This window comes from Alosa alosa, chromosome 19, assembly GCF_017589495.1.
Source record: "Alosa alosa isolate M-15738 ecotype Scorff River chromosome 19, AALO_Geno_1.1, whole genome shotgun sequence".
Lineage (NCBI taxonomy): Eukaryota > Metazoa > Chordata > Actinopteri > Clupeiformes > Clupeidae > Alosa > Alosa alosa.
Window position 1 is genome coordinate 13,174,685 of NC_063207.1, and position 21,357 is coordinate 13,196,041.

Sequence of the window (21,357 nt, forward strand, 5' to 3'; positions counted from 1 at the left end):
ACTGAGGATTATGATGAAAATGCCATTATAAAAATACTTTTGAAGTATCAAACCTTTTGAGAGAAAAACAAAAACCAACAATAACATACACACACACAATCTTTAAAAGGTAAGCTGCCTATATCAGCTTACAAAAATGTTCATTTGCCTCTCTTCCTCACACACACACACACACACTGTGTAGTGTAGATGGAGTCCTTAGGTATAAGAAGAGCTCATAAAGCCTGTTATGTTTGTAAACAAGAACAAGTCTCTCTTTCAGATTTAGGTCATTGACTATTCTGACTGGTGCTTTCAGTTCAGTTGGATTTGGCTTGAGTGGCAAAGGCACTGATGTGTTTGGCATCAAGAACAATGACCTCAAAAATGACAACAACTCCCACAAAAAAAAAAAAAAAAAAAAAAAAAAAAAATCAGCTCTGCCATGATGTCAGTCATCAAAACGGGAGGAGATGGGCTGCTCCAGCATTGTCCTGCCCACAACATAGAGCAAGTCAAAAAAGGGACATGCAAAGTGTGACCCAGAGACTTGCCACAAAAATTGAATAAAAAAAAAAAAAAAAACGAAAGAAAGAAAAGAAAAGCAAAGCAAACACACAAAAAATGTCCAGCCCATGTCGGAACCCCCTGACCATGAACTCAAGAAAAAGAGAAAGATGGTCAGGTTACGACAAGTTCTCCCACCATCATCATCATTATTCATCAACACCTCCAATGCCAATGTTGATCATGACTTCCCTTCAATCTTGTACCCCCACTCATGCTGTTCCTGCCTTCGTTCATCACTCTATCCCAGAGGTTGCTTTAACCGAATATTTTCTGTCATTGACAGATTTTTTTTTTATAATGACAGAGAAATCAGAAAAATCAGGGGTCACAATTGACCATGAGAGATTATTTACAACTCTGCCCGTCATTTTGACAGACAGCAAAAATGTGTAACGCAACCTCTGCTCTATCCCCCCTAGTGAGGGGCAGGACACACAGTGACCGAAACGCTGGCGTCTACCCCCAAACCCCTCCAGCGTCTCCCGTCGCCCTGGCACTGTGGCCCTCACATGTTGACGGGGTAGCTGTTGGCGGGCGGTGGCTGCTGGGCGTACCACTGTTGGCGCTGCTGGCGCGCCTCCACCTCGCCGAGCAGCGCCTGGCGGTACGACTCGTACGACTTGACGATGCGCTCCAGCTCTTTCATGAAGAGCAGCTTCAGCATGCCCTGGTATGTGTCCAAGTCCACCAGCTGGAACAGCTCCCACTTCAGGATGTGGTCGTACCTGCACAAACACACAGTCAATTTGATGCTACAGCATTATTCTCGAAATATGGTCGCACAAGCGAAATTGAAACAGCACGGTTTAATCACGCACATCCAAAAATAATACAGGTGCAGGATCGAGGATAAAGTTCAAAGAAAAAGTGACGATCCGCACACTGGAGAGCTCCCATTTAAGTATTTTTTATTTGTAACGTTTCAAGCCCCTACGGCCCTTCCTCAGACTTCCAACAAGTGTTACATAGCTGCCCTTTTAAATTGCATTTGTCACATGATTACAATTAAGTTGCAGGATCAGGATCCATTATACAATCAGAGGTAAAAATAGACTATTGCACCATGCCCGTGTATACACAAAACAAACATATACAAATATCAATATACAATACACACAACATCGCCAGTACATAATATAATATAATATAATATAATATAATATAATATTTTCTTCATATTGTGGGTATACATACTCACATATCCAATCCACACATCAGATCACCATATATTTACCATTTCATTCAAAGTGCAGTATACTATACATATCAACTTTAAAAAACATATACATATCCATGTTAGAAAGTATGTTAGAATTTACTTTGCAACATATTCAAGTAAACTCTCCACGACAAACTAGAAGCATCTGTTTTTATCTCAAAATACATTGTACATTATAAACTAGGAGGTGAGGACCACATATTCAGTGATATATATTCGTATATATACAGAAGGACCGTAAGGGCTTGAAACGTTACAAATAAAAAATATTTAAATGGGAGCTCTCCAGTGTGATCCAGCGGATCTTCACTTTTATCTTTGCACAAGCGAATCACACAACAAATGAACGACTAAAGCAGAGATCTTGTGTGGATCTGGAATTTGCTGGAGTGTTGAGGGAGTGTGTGTGCTTATCATTTGTTGATTTCTGCTGTGATATTGGAAATGGTGTGTGTGTGTGTGTGTATATACTCACTTGAGTGGGGCTCTGGCGTAGACCTGGAGCCAGTCTGGGATCTCTGCGGTGTGGTAGGGGTTGGCAGGCACCAGGACCGGCTGCACGCGCTCAGTAGGACGTGGCTGGTACGTCACTGGAGGGGGGAGGGGCGGGGGCTGGTCGTAACGAGGGACACTACAGGAGAGAGAGAGAGAGAGAGAGAGAGAGAGAGAGAGAAACAGATGGACAGACAGACAGAGAGGTGGGGATGGAGAGAGAAAGACAATGAATGGCATTATGGGTAATGTGTGAAAAAAGGAGAAAGGAATTGAGAGATGAAGAGTGAAAAAATACGATGGTCAAAAAATATGTTGCTGATGTAGACAACGAGACAACAAATGACCAGACACACACAAAAATGAAACCAAACTGCAAAAGTAAACTGAAACCAGATGTGAAAAGGGAGCGAGATGTTGCAAGAAGCAAGAGCAAAAAAAAAAAAAAAAAAAAAGACATTCCAGTAAGCATAATGAGTTCTACAGTCCAAACATCCAATCATAACTACTTCCTCCAGTAAGCACTGTCCTCACAATCAATCAACCAGGACACATCTTCACAAGGGTCACCCAGTGTTGCTGCCTGTCTCTTATGAAGTCTAGTTGTTTTGTCTTTGCTATTCAAATGATATTACTAAAAGGGCTCTCATAAAAAACGACCTGAATGGATCACTGGTTTTCAAAACATCTTGCCAAAGAACAGCAGCTGAAAATTAGCCAGCTGGCTAACAGTGACACATTTAGAAAAATGTTGATTGAAAGGTGTTCTAAATGAATCGCTAAATGGAAATGAAATGGAATCCTCACCTTGGGGCGCACGGGTGGCGATACTGGGCACGCTTGTTGACGTGGTCCACGTAATAGACGCCGAACTCGGCCGACTCCACCTTCTCCCAGCCCGGCGGCAGGCCCTCGCGCTCCAGCGGGTGGCTCCAGTGCGTGGTGTTGGTGTTGTGGTCGATGTAGTAGCGCCGGCCACGGATGGTCCAGTCCACGGACCAGCCAGTCGGCAGCGGGAGGTCGTCGCTGGCACCACCAATGCTGGGGCTGGACAAGTTGCCCAGGGACTTGGCCTGCATGCGTCCGATGCCTTGAGGGCCAGAGAAGGAGGGGGAAGGGGAGAGATGGGGAGGGCATGGGAGCGGAGGTTAACGCCACGGTTGCACTGGACAAAAGCACAAAACTGTAATGACTGGGTTTACAAAACTTTCTGTGCTAGTGCGTGGGAAGATTTAGCTTAAAATGTTCTAGCAGTGCTAAAACAAAATCTGAAAACTTGTGTTTGTCCATTAAAAGTTTTTTTTTTTTTTACAAACTTGTTTGTACATCAATAGCAGTGCTAAGAAAACTTTATTTGCATCTGAAGACAAGAAGGGGAAGAGGGTAAAGGCAAACAGTGAACGGAGACAGAGAGAGAGAGAGAGAGACTCTAAAGACCATATGAAGAGACAAAAGAAGAGGAGAGATGAGAAGATGAAGAGAATAGAGGGAGACAGTAGAGGAGGAAGAGACAAAATGCAGAGAAAGAGAAAATTAGAGTTTTGAGAGAGAGAGAGAGAGAGAGAGAGAGTTGTCTCTACTGAGTCCCCAGAGTGAAGCCTGTTCCTCAGAGACTGCTCCAGTTCCTTAGCTCAGGAATGTTCTCATCCCCCTCACATACACACACACACACACCAAACCGCACAGGCCACACCAAGACCTCACACACATACAACACACAAACAAGCCATGACCGAAGGCATTCCTCTATAGGGCAAGGCTGTACTCTCAGGTCTGTGGCCTCTAGGACTACTACTCTCTCTCTCTGTGTGTGTGTGTGTGTGTGTGTGTGTGTGTGTGTGTTTGTGGTTGAGCATTTCTGTGCCCTTGCTGACTTCATTCCTGGGGTCAGCAGCAAAACATTCTCATTCAAAACACAACTACTCATAGAACCAGTACCTGACCTCATCTGAAGACTGAATCTGATCTCATGTCTCTTGATGTCTGTTTGACTGTGTGTGTGTGTGTGTGTGTGTGTCTGTGTGTGTGTGTGTAATGCACATACACACAAATCAAAATAATGACAGAGAAGTCTGTGTGTGTGACAAACACACTGACACACAAATCAAAATGATGATATGGGCAGAAATAGATGACAGAAGAACCATGAACAACAAATTCACTCTCTTTCACTTCTAGAGTTAGAATCTCATGAGTAGATATACTGCAAAACTCTCTTTCACTTCTATGTCGTCATAAAATTGCCGGCTGAACCTTCTACACGCGTCTACACGGCAAAAGTTAGCCGGCGGTTTCAAAAATCCCCACTTCGGAACCCGGTTACCAAAACTATCAGTTACAGTCTCCTAAACATGCAAGGTGTAACCGATAACAAAAACTCACCGGTTTAAAAACGCCGGCCTTGTACGGCCCCCTAGAGTTACAATCTCATGTCAAGGATACACCGGGCATGTAACTGGAGCGTTCCATTCGTGGAGCGTTTGCTGCAACAATTATCTTCCACTATGATCAATGGAACTGGCTACAGCTGATGTGATAATGGCGCATACATTTGAAAAAATAATAGACTTCTAAAGCTATTTTTATACTCTGCTAACAGAGCGCTTCGATTGTTCACCTGGTGTAGCCTGGCTGTTAGTTTAGGCACAGTACTAAATTTAACTTCAAATAGATGCTGACACTTGTGTGTATGCACACACACACACACACACACACACACACAGCGAGACAGTATGAGAAGGTGAGCGGGTTGGCAACAAGACAGCTGAGAAATTCTACATGCCAATGACAGACCATATACCCTGTGCCAGGTTGCCAGTGCCAGCTTGGCATGAGGCAGAGTGCATGAGAGGGAGTCAGACACTCTTTTGAGGAATGCAACACATACCTAACCACCTTTCCAAAATGACCGTATTTGCCATGCTCCCAACCAACAACACAAATTTTAAATTATTACAGCCATAGGCTACATTATTACGCATGGTTTTCATGTTTAGGCCACATTATCAAAAATTCAGTTTACGCTTAGACAACATTATTAAACAAAACTTTTCTGTCAAGGCTACATGTGGTTGCAAGGAGCTCACATGAAACTCTAAGCAGGGTGAAAGCTGGTGTTAGGCAGTAACATGTCCTCAAGGGAGAGAACTTGTGTTTTGTTAACAGATATCCCCTGAGATTGTTTAAGAAAAACAACATGAGGTGGCGGATTGCTATTAGCAACTTTCTGTTCTGGAACACACAAACGGTACGCAACAGGACAAACCAGCAAGTCCTCTTCTGGACCTCACAGACCTGGGAGACCCTAAATCATATCAAGACAACACAATGGTCCCTGTTTTGTCTTCATTTTTTAACTATGTTCCTAAACACAAACACAGACACACACAAGCAGGATGTGCTTTCTCCTATACCGGACCTACCATCATATGACCTGGGGCATGTGTGTTTTAAAGGGTAGCAGAAGAGCAGGTCCTGAAATGTATTTGCAAGTCAACAGTGACCTGCCAAAATGATGTAGGCTTGTATGTACAATTGTGAACTTTCCAACATTCTACCTAAGATAACTTATCTATGTATTGTATTGCACTCAAGCCACAAAGGCTTTGTTTTTACTAACCACACAGCAAAAGCTTGTAAACAAGAGCAATCAGTGAAAACAGCTGATACCAGACTGTGCATGAACAAAGTCTGGCAAGCTGTGCTAAGACCAAGATATAACACATGGCACAGAAATCTACATGAAAGTTTAAATGGCATCTCATACCAATATCAAATGATGGGTATGTGCGCTACTGTTGCATATATCTTGAGGCAATGTCTTCTGAGGCTTTAGATTATTAGACAAACACACACACACACAAGTATCTGTTTGAGGTTGTATGTGTCTCTGTGTGTGTGTGTGTGTGTGTGTGTGTGTGTGTGTGTGTGTGTGTCAACCAAATGGGACGGCCAATGTGGGAAGAGGAACCGACATTCCAGAGCTGTTTAGACACTCTGCAGTCATCAAACTCGACTGTGTGTGTGTGAGTGAGTTTATGTGTGTTTGGGTAGGGAGAGTATGTGAAAGAAGATATGGGATATATAAGTAAAACAAGTGTAATCAGCCTACTACTTATTGTGCAGCAATGGAAATATCATTGTTACTGTGTATGTATGTATGCATAGTGTGTGTGTGTGTGTGTGTGTGTGTGTGTGTGTGTGTGTGTGTGTGTGTGTGCGTACATGCATTATAAATAGCATCAAAATGGGTGGAGAGCAACATGAGAGTAACCCTGCCCTAACCCACTTAGTAATTCACCACACACACACACACACACACGCACACACACACGCACACGCACACGCACACGCCTGACACGCACACGCACACCATAATCCAAAGGAAGGAATTTTCAGAGGTAGTAGTGGATATTTTTAGCGAGCGACCAGCCACGGCTGTGTGAGTATTTTCCATCTGATAAGTCTGCCCCTATTGTGTGATGCTGTCATGAGTGGGCACTGGTCTTCCTGCTCCAGTGGGACACTGGGTGTATGCCTTCGGTCTTCCAAACAAACAGCAAACAAGTACAGCTGCAACTTAACTACAGCAGCCAGCAACCCTTCAAGACAGCACGATTCCTTTCCTGGATAAGCCAATTCCTTTACAGCAACATATGAGACAAACTGCTGACTTCAGCAGAAGACAACCGAGTAGTTATGGACCCTTTCAAGAGAGTTCCATTATCAGCATCATAGTTGGCCCCACAAGACTTCCTTTTTAACATTCCATATGTTATCTTAATGCAGAGGAAGTAGATTGGGGCCCAAATAGAATGTTCAACTTTTGTTTTTATTGTTGAAAGGGTCCATACAGGGTGGGAGGAAGTGAATAAAAGGGACTACTACAGCAATCCATCCTGGGAGGGTTGCTACACTAGTATCATCGGTCTATAGACGCCCGATTAGAACACATCAATAAATCATAAAGTTGCTATGAATACATTGTATTGTGAATGGTAGATTGAATAATACATCTATTGGGAAAGCACTAAACTCCACCATGCCACTAAATCACTGTTAGGATGGCTTGACCCTGTAGATCTGATTGCAACCTTGCCTTGCAGTGTGACAGTATTGACCACCGTCATAAGACAATGATGAGACCCTCAGTGGAAGTCAAGTCAGTGGGAAACACTGCTAAAAGTCTTGGGACCAAACTGAAGCCATACTGCAGGTGTCAAAAAAAGCAAGAGCATAATAGGATATCAATTCAGACAGCGGTAGCTGATGCCAGTCGTATACCCAAGTCCTCCACCCTCCCTCCATCCCCCTGCCCATCCTTGGTCTCACCTGCGGGGGGTCTGGTCTGAGCGGGTGGAGGAGTGTGTGGGGGCATCCTAGAGAAGGCGTGCTCGCTGGCCTGGTGCTCGTAGTAGCGATAATCATCGTGGAATCGCTCCGGGGGAGGCAGCTGCTGTGGCCGGCGCAGGCCCTGTGGGGCCCGGCGGCCCTCATAGTAACCGGGGGCGATGACGCCAGCTGCCGCAGAGGTCGGGCCTTCGGGGTAGTAGAAGCGACCTCCAACATCCCCCCCGCCATTCTCTGCCTCACCCGTGGGCCCAGGTGACGGCAAGAAGGATTGCTGTGAGCCGGCGTACTCCGCCATCTCACCGGGCCCGCGCAGGCCGTACGGTGGCGCCGACACGCGCTGGCTGGCGCGCAGCGCCACCTCCTGGGCAGAGCGCTGTGGCTGCGGCCGCAGGAAGCTCTTGGTGCCACGCGGCGGGCCGGCCTCGGGGCCCGCGGGCCCCACTGAGGGATAGCTGGAGGCGGGCATCGGCTCAGGGAGGGCTACCTCACCGCGACGGGGAATAGTAGGGCCGTGCCGGATGAAGGATGGCATAAGATCTGCAAGGGAGAGGAGGAAGAGGTGAGGAAGAGAAGAAACACAAAAGGTGAATTTTTTTTAAAAAAAAGTATTTATTTCGAAAAGTAATATTGAGAAAGGATTTCCACACACCTATTTTACATAATCTGAACAGGATATCACACTTTCATTCATTTTTAACTAATCTATAGATTGACTACAGGCCATCTAAAACAGAGTTGGAGCAAGAGACGATCCTGATTATCAGAATAGCCTAATACCTATGGATCATACTAGTTTACTGTTTCGGTGCCTAACACACTGTTAACTGTTAACATTATTGGATGGTGATCAAATCTCATACCTGGCACAGATCATGGTTTAAGTTTAAAACTCTGCAGCTCTTCCAATTCCAAGGTTAATTCCTTTTCCATCACATACTTTGAACACTCAAACTACACAACAGAAATCTATGAAATAGCATATTGTTTTGGCTCAGATTCAAGATAATACTACTAGTTATGATTCTGAAGACGATAAATAAATGCGATGCTAAAGCTGCATTACTTCTAGCAGTTGAACCATTCTTGGACAGCGAAATCAGACTTGACAGTAACGTTAAGAATCTAACCAAAGATTGTAAATAGGCGATCAGACTACTTAAGGCAGGACTGACAGTAACTTTTAACTGGAGGAAAAAGTAAAAATGTAAGTTTCCAGTCAGACTAATGGATTTCTATACCGTGCATATAATTAACCATACACACACATCATGCTTGCGATTACTGAACAGACACTCAATCCAAATGTATCTCAATGATGGACACGTTAGTGCTACGTCCCATACGCTTTCACAAGTCCGTGACTAAAAACAGTCTTTTCATACAAACTTACTTCTAAGAAGTGGTGAGGTCTCCTTTTTCACATATTTCCCGTGGACTTCGGCTGGTTTCGAGGCTTCGTTTTTACTCTTCTTTCTTGAGAGCATAACTCAAAAATAGGCGACATCAATGTAGCAATAAAATCGTGAATAATCCATCTTGCCAACATTCACGGCGCTGACATTCGCAAAGAAATGAGTGAAGGACTGTCCTTTAAGACAGACTTCATCTCAGCCCTGAGACCTGGTAGGCATCAGTGACTTATCCTACAATCAAGCTGGCAACCAACTGCATCTTTCGCATAGAGACAAAACAAAAACGAATCAACCACACAGCCAAGTCAGTTTAGAAAGATATCTATAGCTAATTAGCTAACAATGCTAGGTGGCTAGCAAGTTACCTAACTTTTCCAGCTAGCACACTTGCTAACTAAGTTTGCAATGTCTTAATAAAGTATACGATCATATGTGCTTCACCAGTAATTTCACACACCGAAAAAAACATAAATGGTCAGTTGTGTTTCCCCCTTCGTTACTGTTCTGGCTGGGGCGGACGGCCCTTGTTCTGACGCTTGGATCCAAGGGCTCCTTTCCGTTGCAGTCTGTTAGGTACTCCCCACGGCTCCATGTCCCTGCCCACTTTGACTTTTCCCCACTTCACTCGCCTCCCAGCGGCAGGCAACTTCATTCCACATCGCAAAGGCTTGTGGGTAGACCATTTGTTACCACAGGGTGGCGCAGCCTACTATAACTTACAGTTTTTGCCAATTGCTTGAACACTTTTTGCAAATTTTGGCTCATTGTGTCAACACTTTACACACAAGCACAACGCTGGGAAATAAACCATTCACATCTACTGTATGTCGAATGGAAACTGCTATCAAAACCTAACAATTCTTTGTCAAATTGACACTCTGATGACAAAATGATACACACTTGCCTCATATGAATTCACTTTCAGATTAGCAGCAACACACTAGTGTACAATATAAAACACTGCAGTTTTTATTTTTCTGTACATCATAGTAGCCTACTGTACATCACAGTACTATACTTTACAGTAGGCTACAATACAGTAAATCCAATACAGTAACACAAACATAGAGTAAGACAAAAATACTGTAAAACCAAAATTTCACTTCTACAAATACAGAAAAACAGGCTTAAATGTGGTGGACCCTGTCCAGCTTCCCTTATTGTCAGGCCATGATTTATCACAGGATCCACCAAAGTTGCTCTAATATCATCTGAAATATTGTTCTGTGCATAGCCTCTTAGACCACATTCTACTGCTCTCTCTCTTTGTCTTCCTCTTCCTCTTGCTCTGCCTCCATGCTCTCAAAGTTCTCAAAATCACTCAACTGAGGCCTATTTGTGGCTGGCTGATTTGGTGTTCAGTTTTGTAAGCTTTTGTAAGTATTTGTGTCTAAGTGTTTTCAATCACCCAATGTGTTTTGTATTTTGATTAGATGTCTTGTCCCAATGGTACCCATGCCATTTCATTTATGAACAAAGTGTCATATGTATGAAGTGTGTAGTGTGCAGGAGCAAGTGTGTTGTTACACTGTGTTTAAGGTATAGTAACAAAAGCTTCAAAGTTGTGTTACTTGTGTTGCATGTGTCTAGTGTTCAAGCAATGGGCAAAAACTGTAAAGGTGAAAAGGTGGAGGTAAAAGGTAAAAGATGGTCGTCTGTTTTGTGTGTAGTTTAGAAAAATAGACAAAGAGTTTTGAAAATGTGTGTAAAACACATGTATAAAATTGTAATAGGGCCCCACAATCATACTATACTATGGATTATGTCATTCAGACATTAAATCTAAATGGGGCCCCTCTGTCAAATAATAGGCTACAAGTTATGCTATGTGTGATAATCATACTTTGTAATTGCCATCTTTTTTTACGGCAAGATTAATTTGTTGATGGTCATATTTGTCTCCATCTCTCCATTTCATTCAACAAATATTGCCAAAAAATCATCATTCAAGGGGTTATTTTCAAAATGTTCTTCCGGGGGGCCCCATGCCCCACAAAATGTGACACAAACTTGATGAATTGTTTTGCCCCAGCAATCATATTTTCATGTTTGTATGGTGGTGGTGGTGTGTGTGTATGTGTGTGTGTGTGTGTGTGTGTGGGGGGGTTGTTGTCATTTGTCTGAGATAATCCACCCTTTCTCTCTCTCTTTTACACACACACAAACACACTCCTAATTTCATGGAAATGTTATTGATGTTGGCATGTTGTTATTAAGTAAGCAGATGCTGGGGAGACACCAGGGTGCTTGGACTCACATTTGTGTGTGTGTGTGTGTGTGTGTGTGTGTGTCTGTGTGTGTGCATGTATGTACGTGCAAGTGTGTGTCTGTGTTTCTGTAAGTTTAGCCATTCTACTCATGGAAACAGTTGATATTTGTGTCTGTGTGTGTGTATGTGTGTGTGTTTGTGTGTGTGAAATATACATATAGTAATAGCCCCAATCTTGCTTCTCCCTGAGGCTCAATAGTGCAGCTTCCATACTTACTTCATTACTTAATTTGTTGAATGTCCCCTCCCCTCTTGTCTATACTTTGTGAGTGATGTAGCTGAATTGAATAACCTCCATTCCTGGTTTCACCTACCTATCTAGGTCTGTCTTCCGGTCTCAGTCTTTTACTAAACCTGTAACATTGGCACAGGATTACAATTACCCATCATACAATTTAGATATTCTCACACAGGTTGCGTGCTGCTGTCCAGCCTGAGACTTCAGCAGAGGACTGGGGCTGCATTTCATGGCATACAGATTTGTGTGTGTGTGTGTGTGTGTGTTCATCAGGATTTTACAGCAAAAGAAGAGAGGCTGTTTGTGGTATGAAAGAGCTTTAAAGAACATTTTAACTGAAACAGTGGAAACGTGTAAAAAAGGGAATGTAGAAACATAGTTTTAAGACGATTTACAGACATGCGTTTAGTGTTTGCAGCCATCACGATAAGTCGAAGCACGAGCAAGAATGAACACGAATTATTTTTGGAATCTGATCCCTTTATCATAGCTGTTCATTCTTACGAATTTATCGTGACTAAATTCAAGATGGCTGCAAACGCTTAAACTTCGCGGAAGATACTTTCTGCATAAATCGCCTTGTAAGTAAACTACCAGTGCTTTTCAAAGCAGTGAGCTGCCTTGTTATTTGCATGGTTTGTCGGGCACCACTATTGAAAAAGCTGTTGGTAGCATCGGGCTAACTAGCCAGATTTTGGAGTGCAGGGGACAAGCCGAGATGGGCCAGGGACCCTCCTCCTCTTCTTCCTCGTCCTCATCTTCTTCATCATCTTCCTCCTCCTCCCCCTCTTCATTATAATCCTCTTCCTCTTCTTCATCATATTCAGCAGTGATTTGGGGTTGACAAAGGTGCCTAAATATTATGATCATGAATTGGGACACTTACATAGCCAGCTCTTTCATCAGATGTGGTTCAGTCTCTTGCAGCGATTTGTATAGAAAATACTTCTTCTTGTCCACTCCAGACACAGACCCAGACACATGGGCATGGGAAAGCAATGCTCAACCACTTCCCCCCCCAGCAGGCAGCTCACTGTGCTGGGATTAGTGTGTGCTTCACCTCACTGTGTGTACACTGTGTGCTGTTTGTGTTTTTTCACCGATTAAGTTAAATGCAGAGACCAAACTGGGTTAGCATCAAAAATTAGCCTCATCTTCTCCTCCTCGGGTTTTAGATTTATGTAGCATCAACATAACGCAGCTCTGCTCTGTGCTCATCCCCTGGGGAAAATAGATTGTGATTTTAGCTGACATTTGAAAAAGGACAATAAGGTTAACATCAGTATGTGTTGCGCCTTTACCTCATGATGTCAGTGTTGCAAGTTTGCCAGTTAAGCTAACAGGCACATTAGGGTGTAATTTGAAAGATGGGCAAAGGTTTAAATGATAAAAGCATGGACCAAAATATTATTATTGGTGGGCATAAACCAGGTTTAACCCCTAACCAGTAGGCCAAATATATATACCCAATGGTCACTATGAATGAGATCCAGAGTTCATTTGACAGGATTAGAGAAGCGTAAAGAAGGACAAACATCAGTGCAGCGCTCCACCAATCAGACCTTTTTGGTAGAGTGGAGAGATGGAAGCCATTTTTTGTGAGAGTTTCCCAAAAAGCACCTGAATGACTCTTAGACCATAAGAAGTAAAATCATCTGGTCTGATGAAACGAAGACTGAACAATTTGGCCACAATTCCCAACGATGTGTGTGGAAGAAATCAGGCACACTGAGCTGCACTGATGTTTGTCCTTCTTTATGCTTCTCTCATCCTCTCAAAGGAACTGGGGATGTCGTTCCAAGGTTCCAAGGCTCTTCATCCCAGATTACTCAGTTTGGCTGAGTTTTTTGTATCCTTCCCCAGATCTGTCTTCACACAACCCTGTCTCGCAGGTCTACGGACAATTCTCTCAATCTCGTGGCTTGGTTTTCACTCTTGACATACACCATCAACTGTGAGACCTTATATAAAGTCAAAGTCAGCTTTATTGTCAATTTCTTCACATGTTCCAGACATACAAAGAGATCGAAATTACGTTTCTCACTATCCCACGGTGAAGACAAGACATATTTTACCAATTTTGGTCCACAGACAAACATAACATTCAAGTAAACAAAAAAGTAAGTAAATAAGTAAATAAGAGGGCACATATAATAATGAAAAAATAAGAGCAGCAAAATTTGGTTGAAATTGTGCATAGACAGTCAATAAAATACTAGTGCAAAGTCAGGCCAATAAAAGGCTTGGGTAGTTCTGTTTGACCTAAGTAAGAAAGAAAGTGGCATAGTGGTGCAAGTTATGTAAGAGCAGCAGAAGTGTTGTGTTTTCAGGACAACAACTCCAAGTTGTAAAGTGTACAAGTGTGCAAGTGTGCAAGTGGAGTAGTGCAGGCGGCCATTGTGGGTCCAATGTCCAGGATGTTATGTAGCTGAGGGTGGAGGGGGGAGAGGAGGGAGAGAGTTCAGCATCCTTACAGCTTGGTGTATGAAGCTGTTGGTGAGTCTGGTAGTGCGGGAGCGCAGGCTTCTGTACCTCTTCCCAGAGGGCAGTAGATCAAACAGATTGTGAGCGGGGTGACTTTCATCACTCACAATTTTGGTCGCCTTGCGGGTGAGGTGGGTGGTGTAAATGTCCTTCAGGGAGGGGAGTGAAGCACCAATAATTCTTCCAGCTGTGTTCACTATGCGCTGCAGGGCTTTCCTGTTGTATTCAGTGCAGCTTCCGCCCCACACAGCGATACAGCTGGAGAGGATGCTCTCAATGGTGCCTCGGTAGAATGTGGTCATGATGGCTGGTGGAGCACTTGCTCGCCTGAGTTTCCGCAGGAAGTACAGGCGGCGCTGAGCTCTCTTCGCCAGTGATGCAGTGTTGGTGGTCCAGGAGAGGTCTTCACTGATGTGCACCCCCAGGAATTTGGTGCTGCTCGCTCTCTCCCCCACAGCACCGTCGATGGTCAGTGGCAGGTGTTGGGTGTGACCTCTCCGGAAGTCAACAACAATCTCTTTGGTCTTGCTGACGTTCAGCAGGAGGTTGTTGTCCCTGCACCACGTGGTCAGATGGTCGACCTCCAACCTGTATTGAGTCTCGTCGCCCTTGGTGATGAGACCCACCAGAGTTGTGTCGTCAGCAAATTTCACTATGTGATTGTTGCTGTAGGTTGCAGTGCAGTCATGCGTAAAGAAGAGGGGCAAGACGGCACTTTATGATCATAAAGAATTCCAGTTAATTCATTTAGGCACAGGTGGACTCCAATCAAGTTGTAGAAGCATCTCAAGGATCATTGATAGAAGTATGCACCAATTGCAAGCGTCATAACAAAGGGTCTGAATATTTCAGTCTTTTATTTTTTATAAATTTACTCCAAACACCTGCTTTTTTGTGGAGTGTTGGAGTATTGTGTGTATATTGGTGAGGAAAAAAAATGAATTGAATCCATTTTAAGATGAGTCTGAAACAACAAAATGTGAAAAACTTGAAAGGGTCTTGAAAACTTTCTGGTTGCACTGTATATAAATATATGCGTGACATGTTAAACAACTGGGAAAGACTGTCGCAAATCCCTCGAACAGGTGGTCAATCAGAGATTTCAAACGAACAAGGGAACATGTCGCAATGCAACAGCGCTGTTTTCCCTTGATGAAAGTGAAACCACCAGTTTTCGCACATCTCAACTTTGGCCAAAGTTTTCAGAAATAATCGTTTTCAGTGATACAAACTCATTAAATAATATGAATTTTCCATATGGGGTCTTAAAAGCCATGTATCCTTCTAGCCACAGCGTTTTTGTTTCAAACATAAGCCTAATCAGGTGCTCAGATGACGTGATAGACCAAGCGCTGTTGCTCACCTGTCCATCATCGTAAAGCCTGATTTGATTGGTCCGCCTGATTTAGGGCGAGCATACTTGCCCCACAATGGAGCAATGCCAGACCGAACTTCCCGTGGGGTGGGACTAAGTTCGGAATGGCACCCAGGCTAGCATATGCGTGCATGTAGACATTAAACATGTCGACATGGCGATTTTAATCTCGTCATGGCAAAAAAAAATCCTTCATGTGTGGCCCTAATACTCCGTCGTACCATGCTGCTTGTAACAAACTAGAACAGTTAGCGCAACTTTTTTTTCTCGAACGGACGGAATATGGTTACATACTGTAATATGTTTATTAACGGGATAAGGAAGACGCAGATCTGTTCCAGAATCACTGTTTATCGTATTTAATGACATAACATTGCTATAGCTTTGTAATAGGTTTTGATGAAAGTGGCATAGCTTCTCTGCTATACTAACTATTCGACCGTGATGATCTATTTACCAAATGGGGGTTAGGAAAACCACACAATAAATTCCGTGTGTCAAAGCAGACTGGAACATTCATGTCTAGTAGTATTCATGCACGCCAGCTTTTTACTGTCTTTAAAGCATCAGGTGCGTCTGTCTAATTCTCAAACAGCAGAATGCTTAAATGCTATGTTAAGCTACAAGTAGGCCTAGGTCAATGTATAACATTAGCTTGGGATGTTTTTACAGTAAGCATTGGTAGTTGTGAAAGCAGCTGCATCCCTTCTAAATATCAAAATATGGAAATGCTAACATATGTTTTCTTTCTCCCTCAAGGTGCTTTGCTTAAGTTTCTCAGCCCTCAGGCTCTTCCTAAGGATACCTCCACAGATGAAGATGGCCTGAAAGGTTAATCTTATGTGTGTGTGTGTGTGTGTGTACTTGTATTTATGCTGGATTTTTAAATTGCTATACAACCTGCACTCTTTATAATTTGAACAATGCATCCTTTTTCTGCATAAGATGGCAGTGTTTTATTTTCTCACTTTGTGAGAACTGAAAAATGTTAATGTGAGTGTGTGTGTGTGTTAAGTATGTTGGATTTAGTTATTGTGCACTTTTTTACATTTATATTGGATTTTATGGTACTGTGGTGTTTTTGCACATGTTCAAATGTTCAAAACTAATGCACAGTATATATATATGCAACTGCAGTATTGCACTGTCAAAATGTTGTATTTATATAAACTGTGGGTGAACTTAAACTGTATGGCTATGCGGTGGTTCCTGTAGGCTTTTTGCGTGCGGTGGGGGCCTCCATGTCCATTTTGCTTGGGGCCCCCAAATTCCTTGAAACGGCCCTGCACAAGCACACAAGACACAACACTGGGAAATAAACCATTCACATGTCAAATTGAAACACTGCTATCAAAACCTAACAATCCTTTGTCAAAATGTCACTCTGATGACAAAATGATACACACTTGCATCATATGAATACACTTTCAGATTAGCATGAACACACTAGTGTACTTTATTTAAAACACTGCAGTCTTTCATTTTCACTGATTTTATTACAAATGACATCAACTCAATACTGTACATCACAGTACTATACTTTACAGTACAAGTACAAATGCAGTAACAGCAAAACAAAACAAAAATAAAAACAAAAACACACTAGGCTTATGGGGAACTCTCTGCCCAGCTTCCTTCATTGTCAGGCCATGATTTATCACATGATCAAATAAAGTTTCTCTAATATCATCTGAAATATTGTTCTGTGCATAGCCTCTTCCACCACCTCCTACTCCTTTCTCTCTCTGCCTTCCTCTTCCCTGCCCACTTTGACTTTTCCCCACTTCACTCGCCTCCCAGCGGCAGGCACACTTCATTCCACATCGCAAAGGCTTGTGGGTAGACCATTTGTTACCACAGGGTGGCGCAGCCTACCTAGAATAACTTACAGTTTTTGCCCATTGCTTAAAAACTTTTTGCACATTTTGGCTCATTGTGTCAAAACTTTACACACAAGCACACTAGACACAATGGAAACTGATATCAAAACCTAACAATTCTTTGTCAAAATGTCACTCTGATGATAAAATGATACACACTTGTGTCAATACACTTTTAGATTAGCAGCAACACACTAGTGTACTTTATATAAAACACTGCAGTTTTTATTTTTCACTGTTTTATTGAGTTCATCAGTTAGCAGTTTTTGTTATGTTGTTTTTCCCACAAAGGTTTTCACAACAACCAAAAAGTGAAGTACTGAAATGACATCAATTCAATACTGTACATCACAGTACTATACTTTACAGTAAATCCAATACAGTAACACAAAAATAGAGTAAAACAAAAATACTGTAAAACCAAAATTTCACTTCTATAAATACAGAAAAACAGGCTTAAATGTGGTGGACTGCCCAGCTTACCTCATTGTCAGGCCATGATTTATCACAGGATCCACCAAAGTTGCTCTAATACCATCTGAAATATTGTTCCGTGCATAGCCTCGTCGACCACATCCTACTCTCTTTGTCTTCCTCTTCCTCTACCTTTTAAAAACACTGCAGTCTTTCATTTTCACTGATTTTATTACAAATGACATCAACTCAATACTGTACATCACAGTACTATACTTTACAGTACAAGTACAAATGCAGTAACAGCAAAATAAAAACAAAAACACACTAGGCTTATGGGGAACTCTCTGCCCAGCTTCCTTCATTGTCAGGCCATGATTTATCACATGATCAAATAAAGTTTCTAATATCATCTGAAATATTGTTCTGTGCATAGCCTCTTCCACCACCTCCTACTCCTTTCTCTCTCTGCCTTCCTCTTCCCTGCCCACTTTGACTTTTCCCCACTTCACTCGCCTCCCAGCGGCAGGCACACTTCATTCCACATCGCAAAGGCTTGTGGGTAGACCATTGTTACCACAGGTGGCGCAGCCTACCTAGAATAACTTACAGTTTTTGCCCATTGCTTAAAACTTTTTGCACATTTTGGCTCATTGTGTCAAAACTTTACACACAAGCACACTAGACACAATGGAAACTGATATCAAAACCTAACAATTCTTTGTCAAAATGTCACTCTGATGACAAAATGATACACTTGCATCATATGAATACACTTTCAGATTAGCATGAACACACTAGTGTACTTTATTTAAAAACACTGCAGTCTTCATTTTCACTGATTTTATTACAAATGACATCAACTCAATACTGTACATCACAGTACTATACTTTACAGTACAAGTACAAATGCAGTAACAGCAAAACAAAACAAAAATAAAAACAAAAACACACTAGGCTTATGGGGAACTCTCTGCCCAGCTTCCTTCATTGTCAGGCCATGATTTATCACATGATCAAATAAAGTTTCTAATATCATCTGAAATATTGTTCTGTGCATAGCCTCTTCCACCACCTCCTACTCCTTTCTCTCTCTGCCTTCCTCTTCCCTGCCCACTTTGACTTTTCCCCACTTCACTCGCCTCCCAGCGGCAGGCACACTTCATTCCACATCGCAAAGGCTTGTGGGTAGACAAATGACTTTGAAGTATAACCGTAATTTGATTGGTTGGTGCCGTCTGTATCATTGGCTTGATTGGCGGTGCTGTCTGTCGGTGCAGCAACAGCTGAACTTCTCAACCATGAGCGACAGGAGAAACGCTACACGATGAACGGACCCACAATTCAGTTGACAACGGATTACGTGAGCCCATGTAAAGTGAATGGGATGCGTCTCCAGCACTGCAACGCATGCAACTGTGTGTAGTGCCGTTAGTGTGTGCGTCACCTCACTGTGTGTTCACTGTGTGCTCTGTGAGTCTCACTAATTCATGGATGGGATAAATGCAGAGACTAAATTCCTTGTATACCCAAGTATACTTGGCCTGTAAACCTGATTTACATTTTTTAAAGTGTCGCAAAAATGTCCGTTCGGACAAAATCACTAAATATATCAAAACTATATGACCGCACCATTTCCCAGAGTGCCACCATGCTTTTTATGAAGCATCAAGGTCCCCTTGAGGCATCGATCATGGTGGCTTGCTTTGAAGTGTCAGTGCATACATACATACACATACAAACATACAAATAAAATATACAGGAGTATATATGTACTGTATGTATGTGTGTATGTATATGTGTGTGTGTGTGCACGTATGCATACCTGTGTGTGTGTGCATGGGTACTGTGTGTGTGAGATAGTCTTTATGTGTGTGTGCATACATGTGTGTGCATGTGTGTGAGTGTTTGCATGCCTGTGTGTGTGAGTGCGTGCGTGTTTGTGTCTTTGCTTGTGTCTGTGTGTGTGTGCGTCTTTATGTGTGTGTGTGTGTGTGTGCATGCGTGCCTGCATGTGTGTGTGTGTGTGTGTGTGTGTGCATGTATGTGTGTGTGTGTGAGAGAGTGTTTGTGTTATAACCAACATACTGACAAATCTCATTCTGCTTTGAGCAGTCATACCGTACTCACTGTGGCTAGAGTCCATTTGCCTTGAAGTTTCAGTTTCAGTTCTCTAATATTGATGGGTTCTTTCTTGTTTTTTAATGCCCAACCAGGTCTTCAGAATCCTGGAGAAAGGTTGGTAGTTGTAAATTGACATATACAGATATTTGAACTCCTGATCAGACTTGGTATCAAGACTGTTACTGAAAGAATCTTATTTGAATATATGGAAAAAATAAGGAAAGAAATCGGAAATATATAGAAAGTTTAACTCCACAAGTCTGCATTTGCTCATCATGAGGATGCCAATGAATCATCTATCTATAAAGCAAGAAGCGTCTGTGTGTCCGGATGTCTGTGTGTCTGTGGCACGCATATCTCGCTTCAATATCAAACTTGGCAGGTGTCTTGCTATGGGCATGAGTAAATGCAGTGCCAAATTTGACGTTGTTTGAATAAGAAATGCAAAAGATATCGTTAAATATATCGGTAAAAGAAGCACATTGGCTTTCGCCGCTAGCCACTCCCCCTCCCACACACCACTGTACTGTAAGCTACCAGTGAGGATAGAAGCAGGGCTTTGGCAGAACTGGATCAGTGTAGGTTAAACGGGTAAAAACTTAACATGTCGGACCTCAACTCCACGGATTTTGCAATAACACGCCAACACACACAGGTATGCAGTGGCTCTTCAAAATGATGTAAAAAATGATGTGCAATTAGTAGGGGGGCCTAGGTGTCTAATTTGAAGGCTTGTGGGATTCGCATGTTAATTTTGGAGAGTATTATATCTTTGTTCTAGGGGTTCTTAAGAGTAAAAAAAAACATGTCTCCATTTTTTTGAAGGTTTTGAAAGACCCAAATCAAAGGTCAAATTCAGAAAAGGTAAAATTTGGTGTTTTGACCATGAACCTCACATTGCTGGTATTATAGCATAGGGTTTGGTGCCAAAAAGCAAAGATATTCTACAAGGTAGCGTGCAAAAGTGGACCACATAAACAATACAACATTATAAAAAAGATTTAGGCTGATGATTGATTTCTTTAACAAGAAATTGTGCCTAAAATTTCGAAATTGTCCGCTTAAAAAAATAATATCAATACTATCAATTCATGCCTATATTAGTGTGCTTGAGTGTAGGCCTAGCCTGCTCTGCCAGTTATTGTCTACACCCATTCAGAGCACAAAGTGCAGAGATCTCGGTTAAATCAAGTTTAATAGACTTTTACATAGCTAGTACCAGCTGAAGTCTGTAAGACCTTCCGTAGCCTATGTAAGTGTGAAGTAAAGGAAGGGTAAAGGTAAATGTATAGACAAACAGACAGGTGAGTGTGTGTGTGTGTGTGTGTGTGTGTGTGTTAGAGAGTGGAAGAGAAAGAGAGACACTACCAGTGACAGTTGGCTGTTGATAGCTGGCAGTGATAGAATTTAGAATATCAAATAACCTGAAGCATTTAGTGCTCTGTTCTTCATGGTTGGTGATATTAGTGACCTTCTAGCCTTTTACATTTGAGCAAGCACATTTTCATAGTTCATGGTGGCACAGTCTAGTTAGGTTATATTCTGAGGT

The 21,357-nt window shown here is 42.4% G+C and overlaps 1 protein-coding gene across 3 annotated transcripts; it reads right to left on the reverse strand.

Annotated features, from left to right (window-relative positions):
• Positions 1 to 1,034: 1,034 nt before the first annotated feature.
• On the reverse strand, positions 1,035 to 9,628 carry sav1 (salvador family WW domain containing protein 1). Of its 3 annotated transcripts, none has more exons than XM_048227660.1 (6): positions 9,482 to 9,628; positions 9,003 to 9,277; positions 7,592 to 8,149; positions 3,068 to 3,350; positions 2,244 to 2,399; positions 1,035 to 1,274 (listed from the first exon to the last, which is right to left on the reverse strand). In XM_048227660.1, exons 2-6 carry the CDS (start codon positions 9,094 to 9,096, stop codon positions 1,055 to 1,057), a joined length of 1,311 nt encoding a protein of 436 aa, XP_048083617.1. In that variant the 5' UTR covers positions 9,097 to 9,277; positions 9,482 to 9,628; the 3' UTR covers positions 1,035 to 1,054. The 3 variants fall into 3 exon arrangements, with proteins under 3 accessions (XP_048083617.1, XP_048083616.1, XP_048083615.1); XM_048227659.1 differs by having other exon boundaries at positions 9,003 to 9,283; XM_048227658.1 differs by having other exon boundaries at positions 9,003 to 9,628.
• Between the last annotated feature and the right edge of the window lie 11,729 nt (positions 9,629 to 21,357).

Excerpts from the sequence above, each read along its gene's own strand:
- sav1 (XM_048227660.1), bottom strand. The coding sequence starts at position 9,096 with ATGCTCTCAAGAAAGAAGAGTAAAAACGAAGCCTCGAAACCAGCCGAA. Across the intron at positions 3,351-7,591 it reads TCAGACCAGACCCCCCGCAG|GCATCGGACGCATGCAGGCC; the intron begins GTGAGACCAAGG and ends CTGGCCCTCAAG. Across the intron at positions 2,400-3,067 it reads CGCCACCCGTGCGCCCCAAG|TGTCCCTCGTTACGACCAGC; the intron begins GTGAGGATTCCA and ends TCTCTCCTGTAG.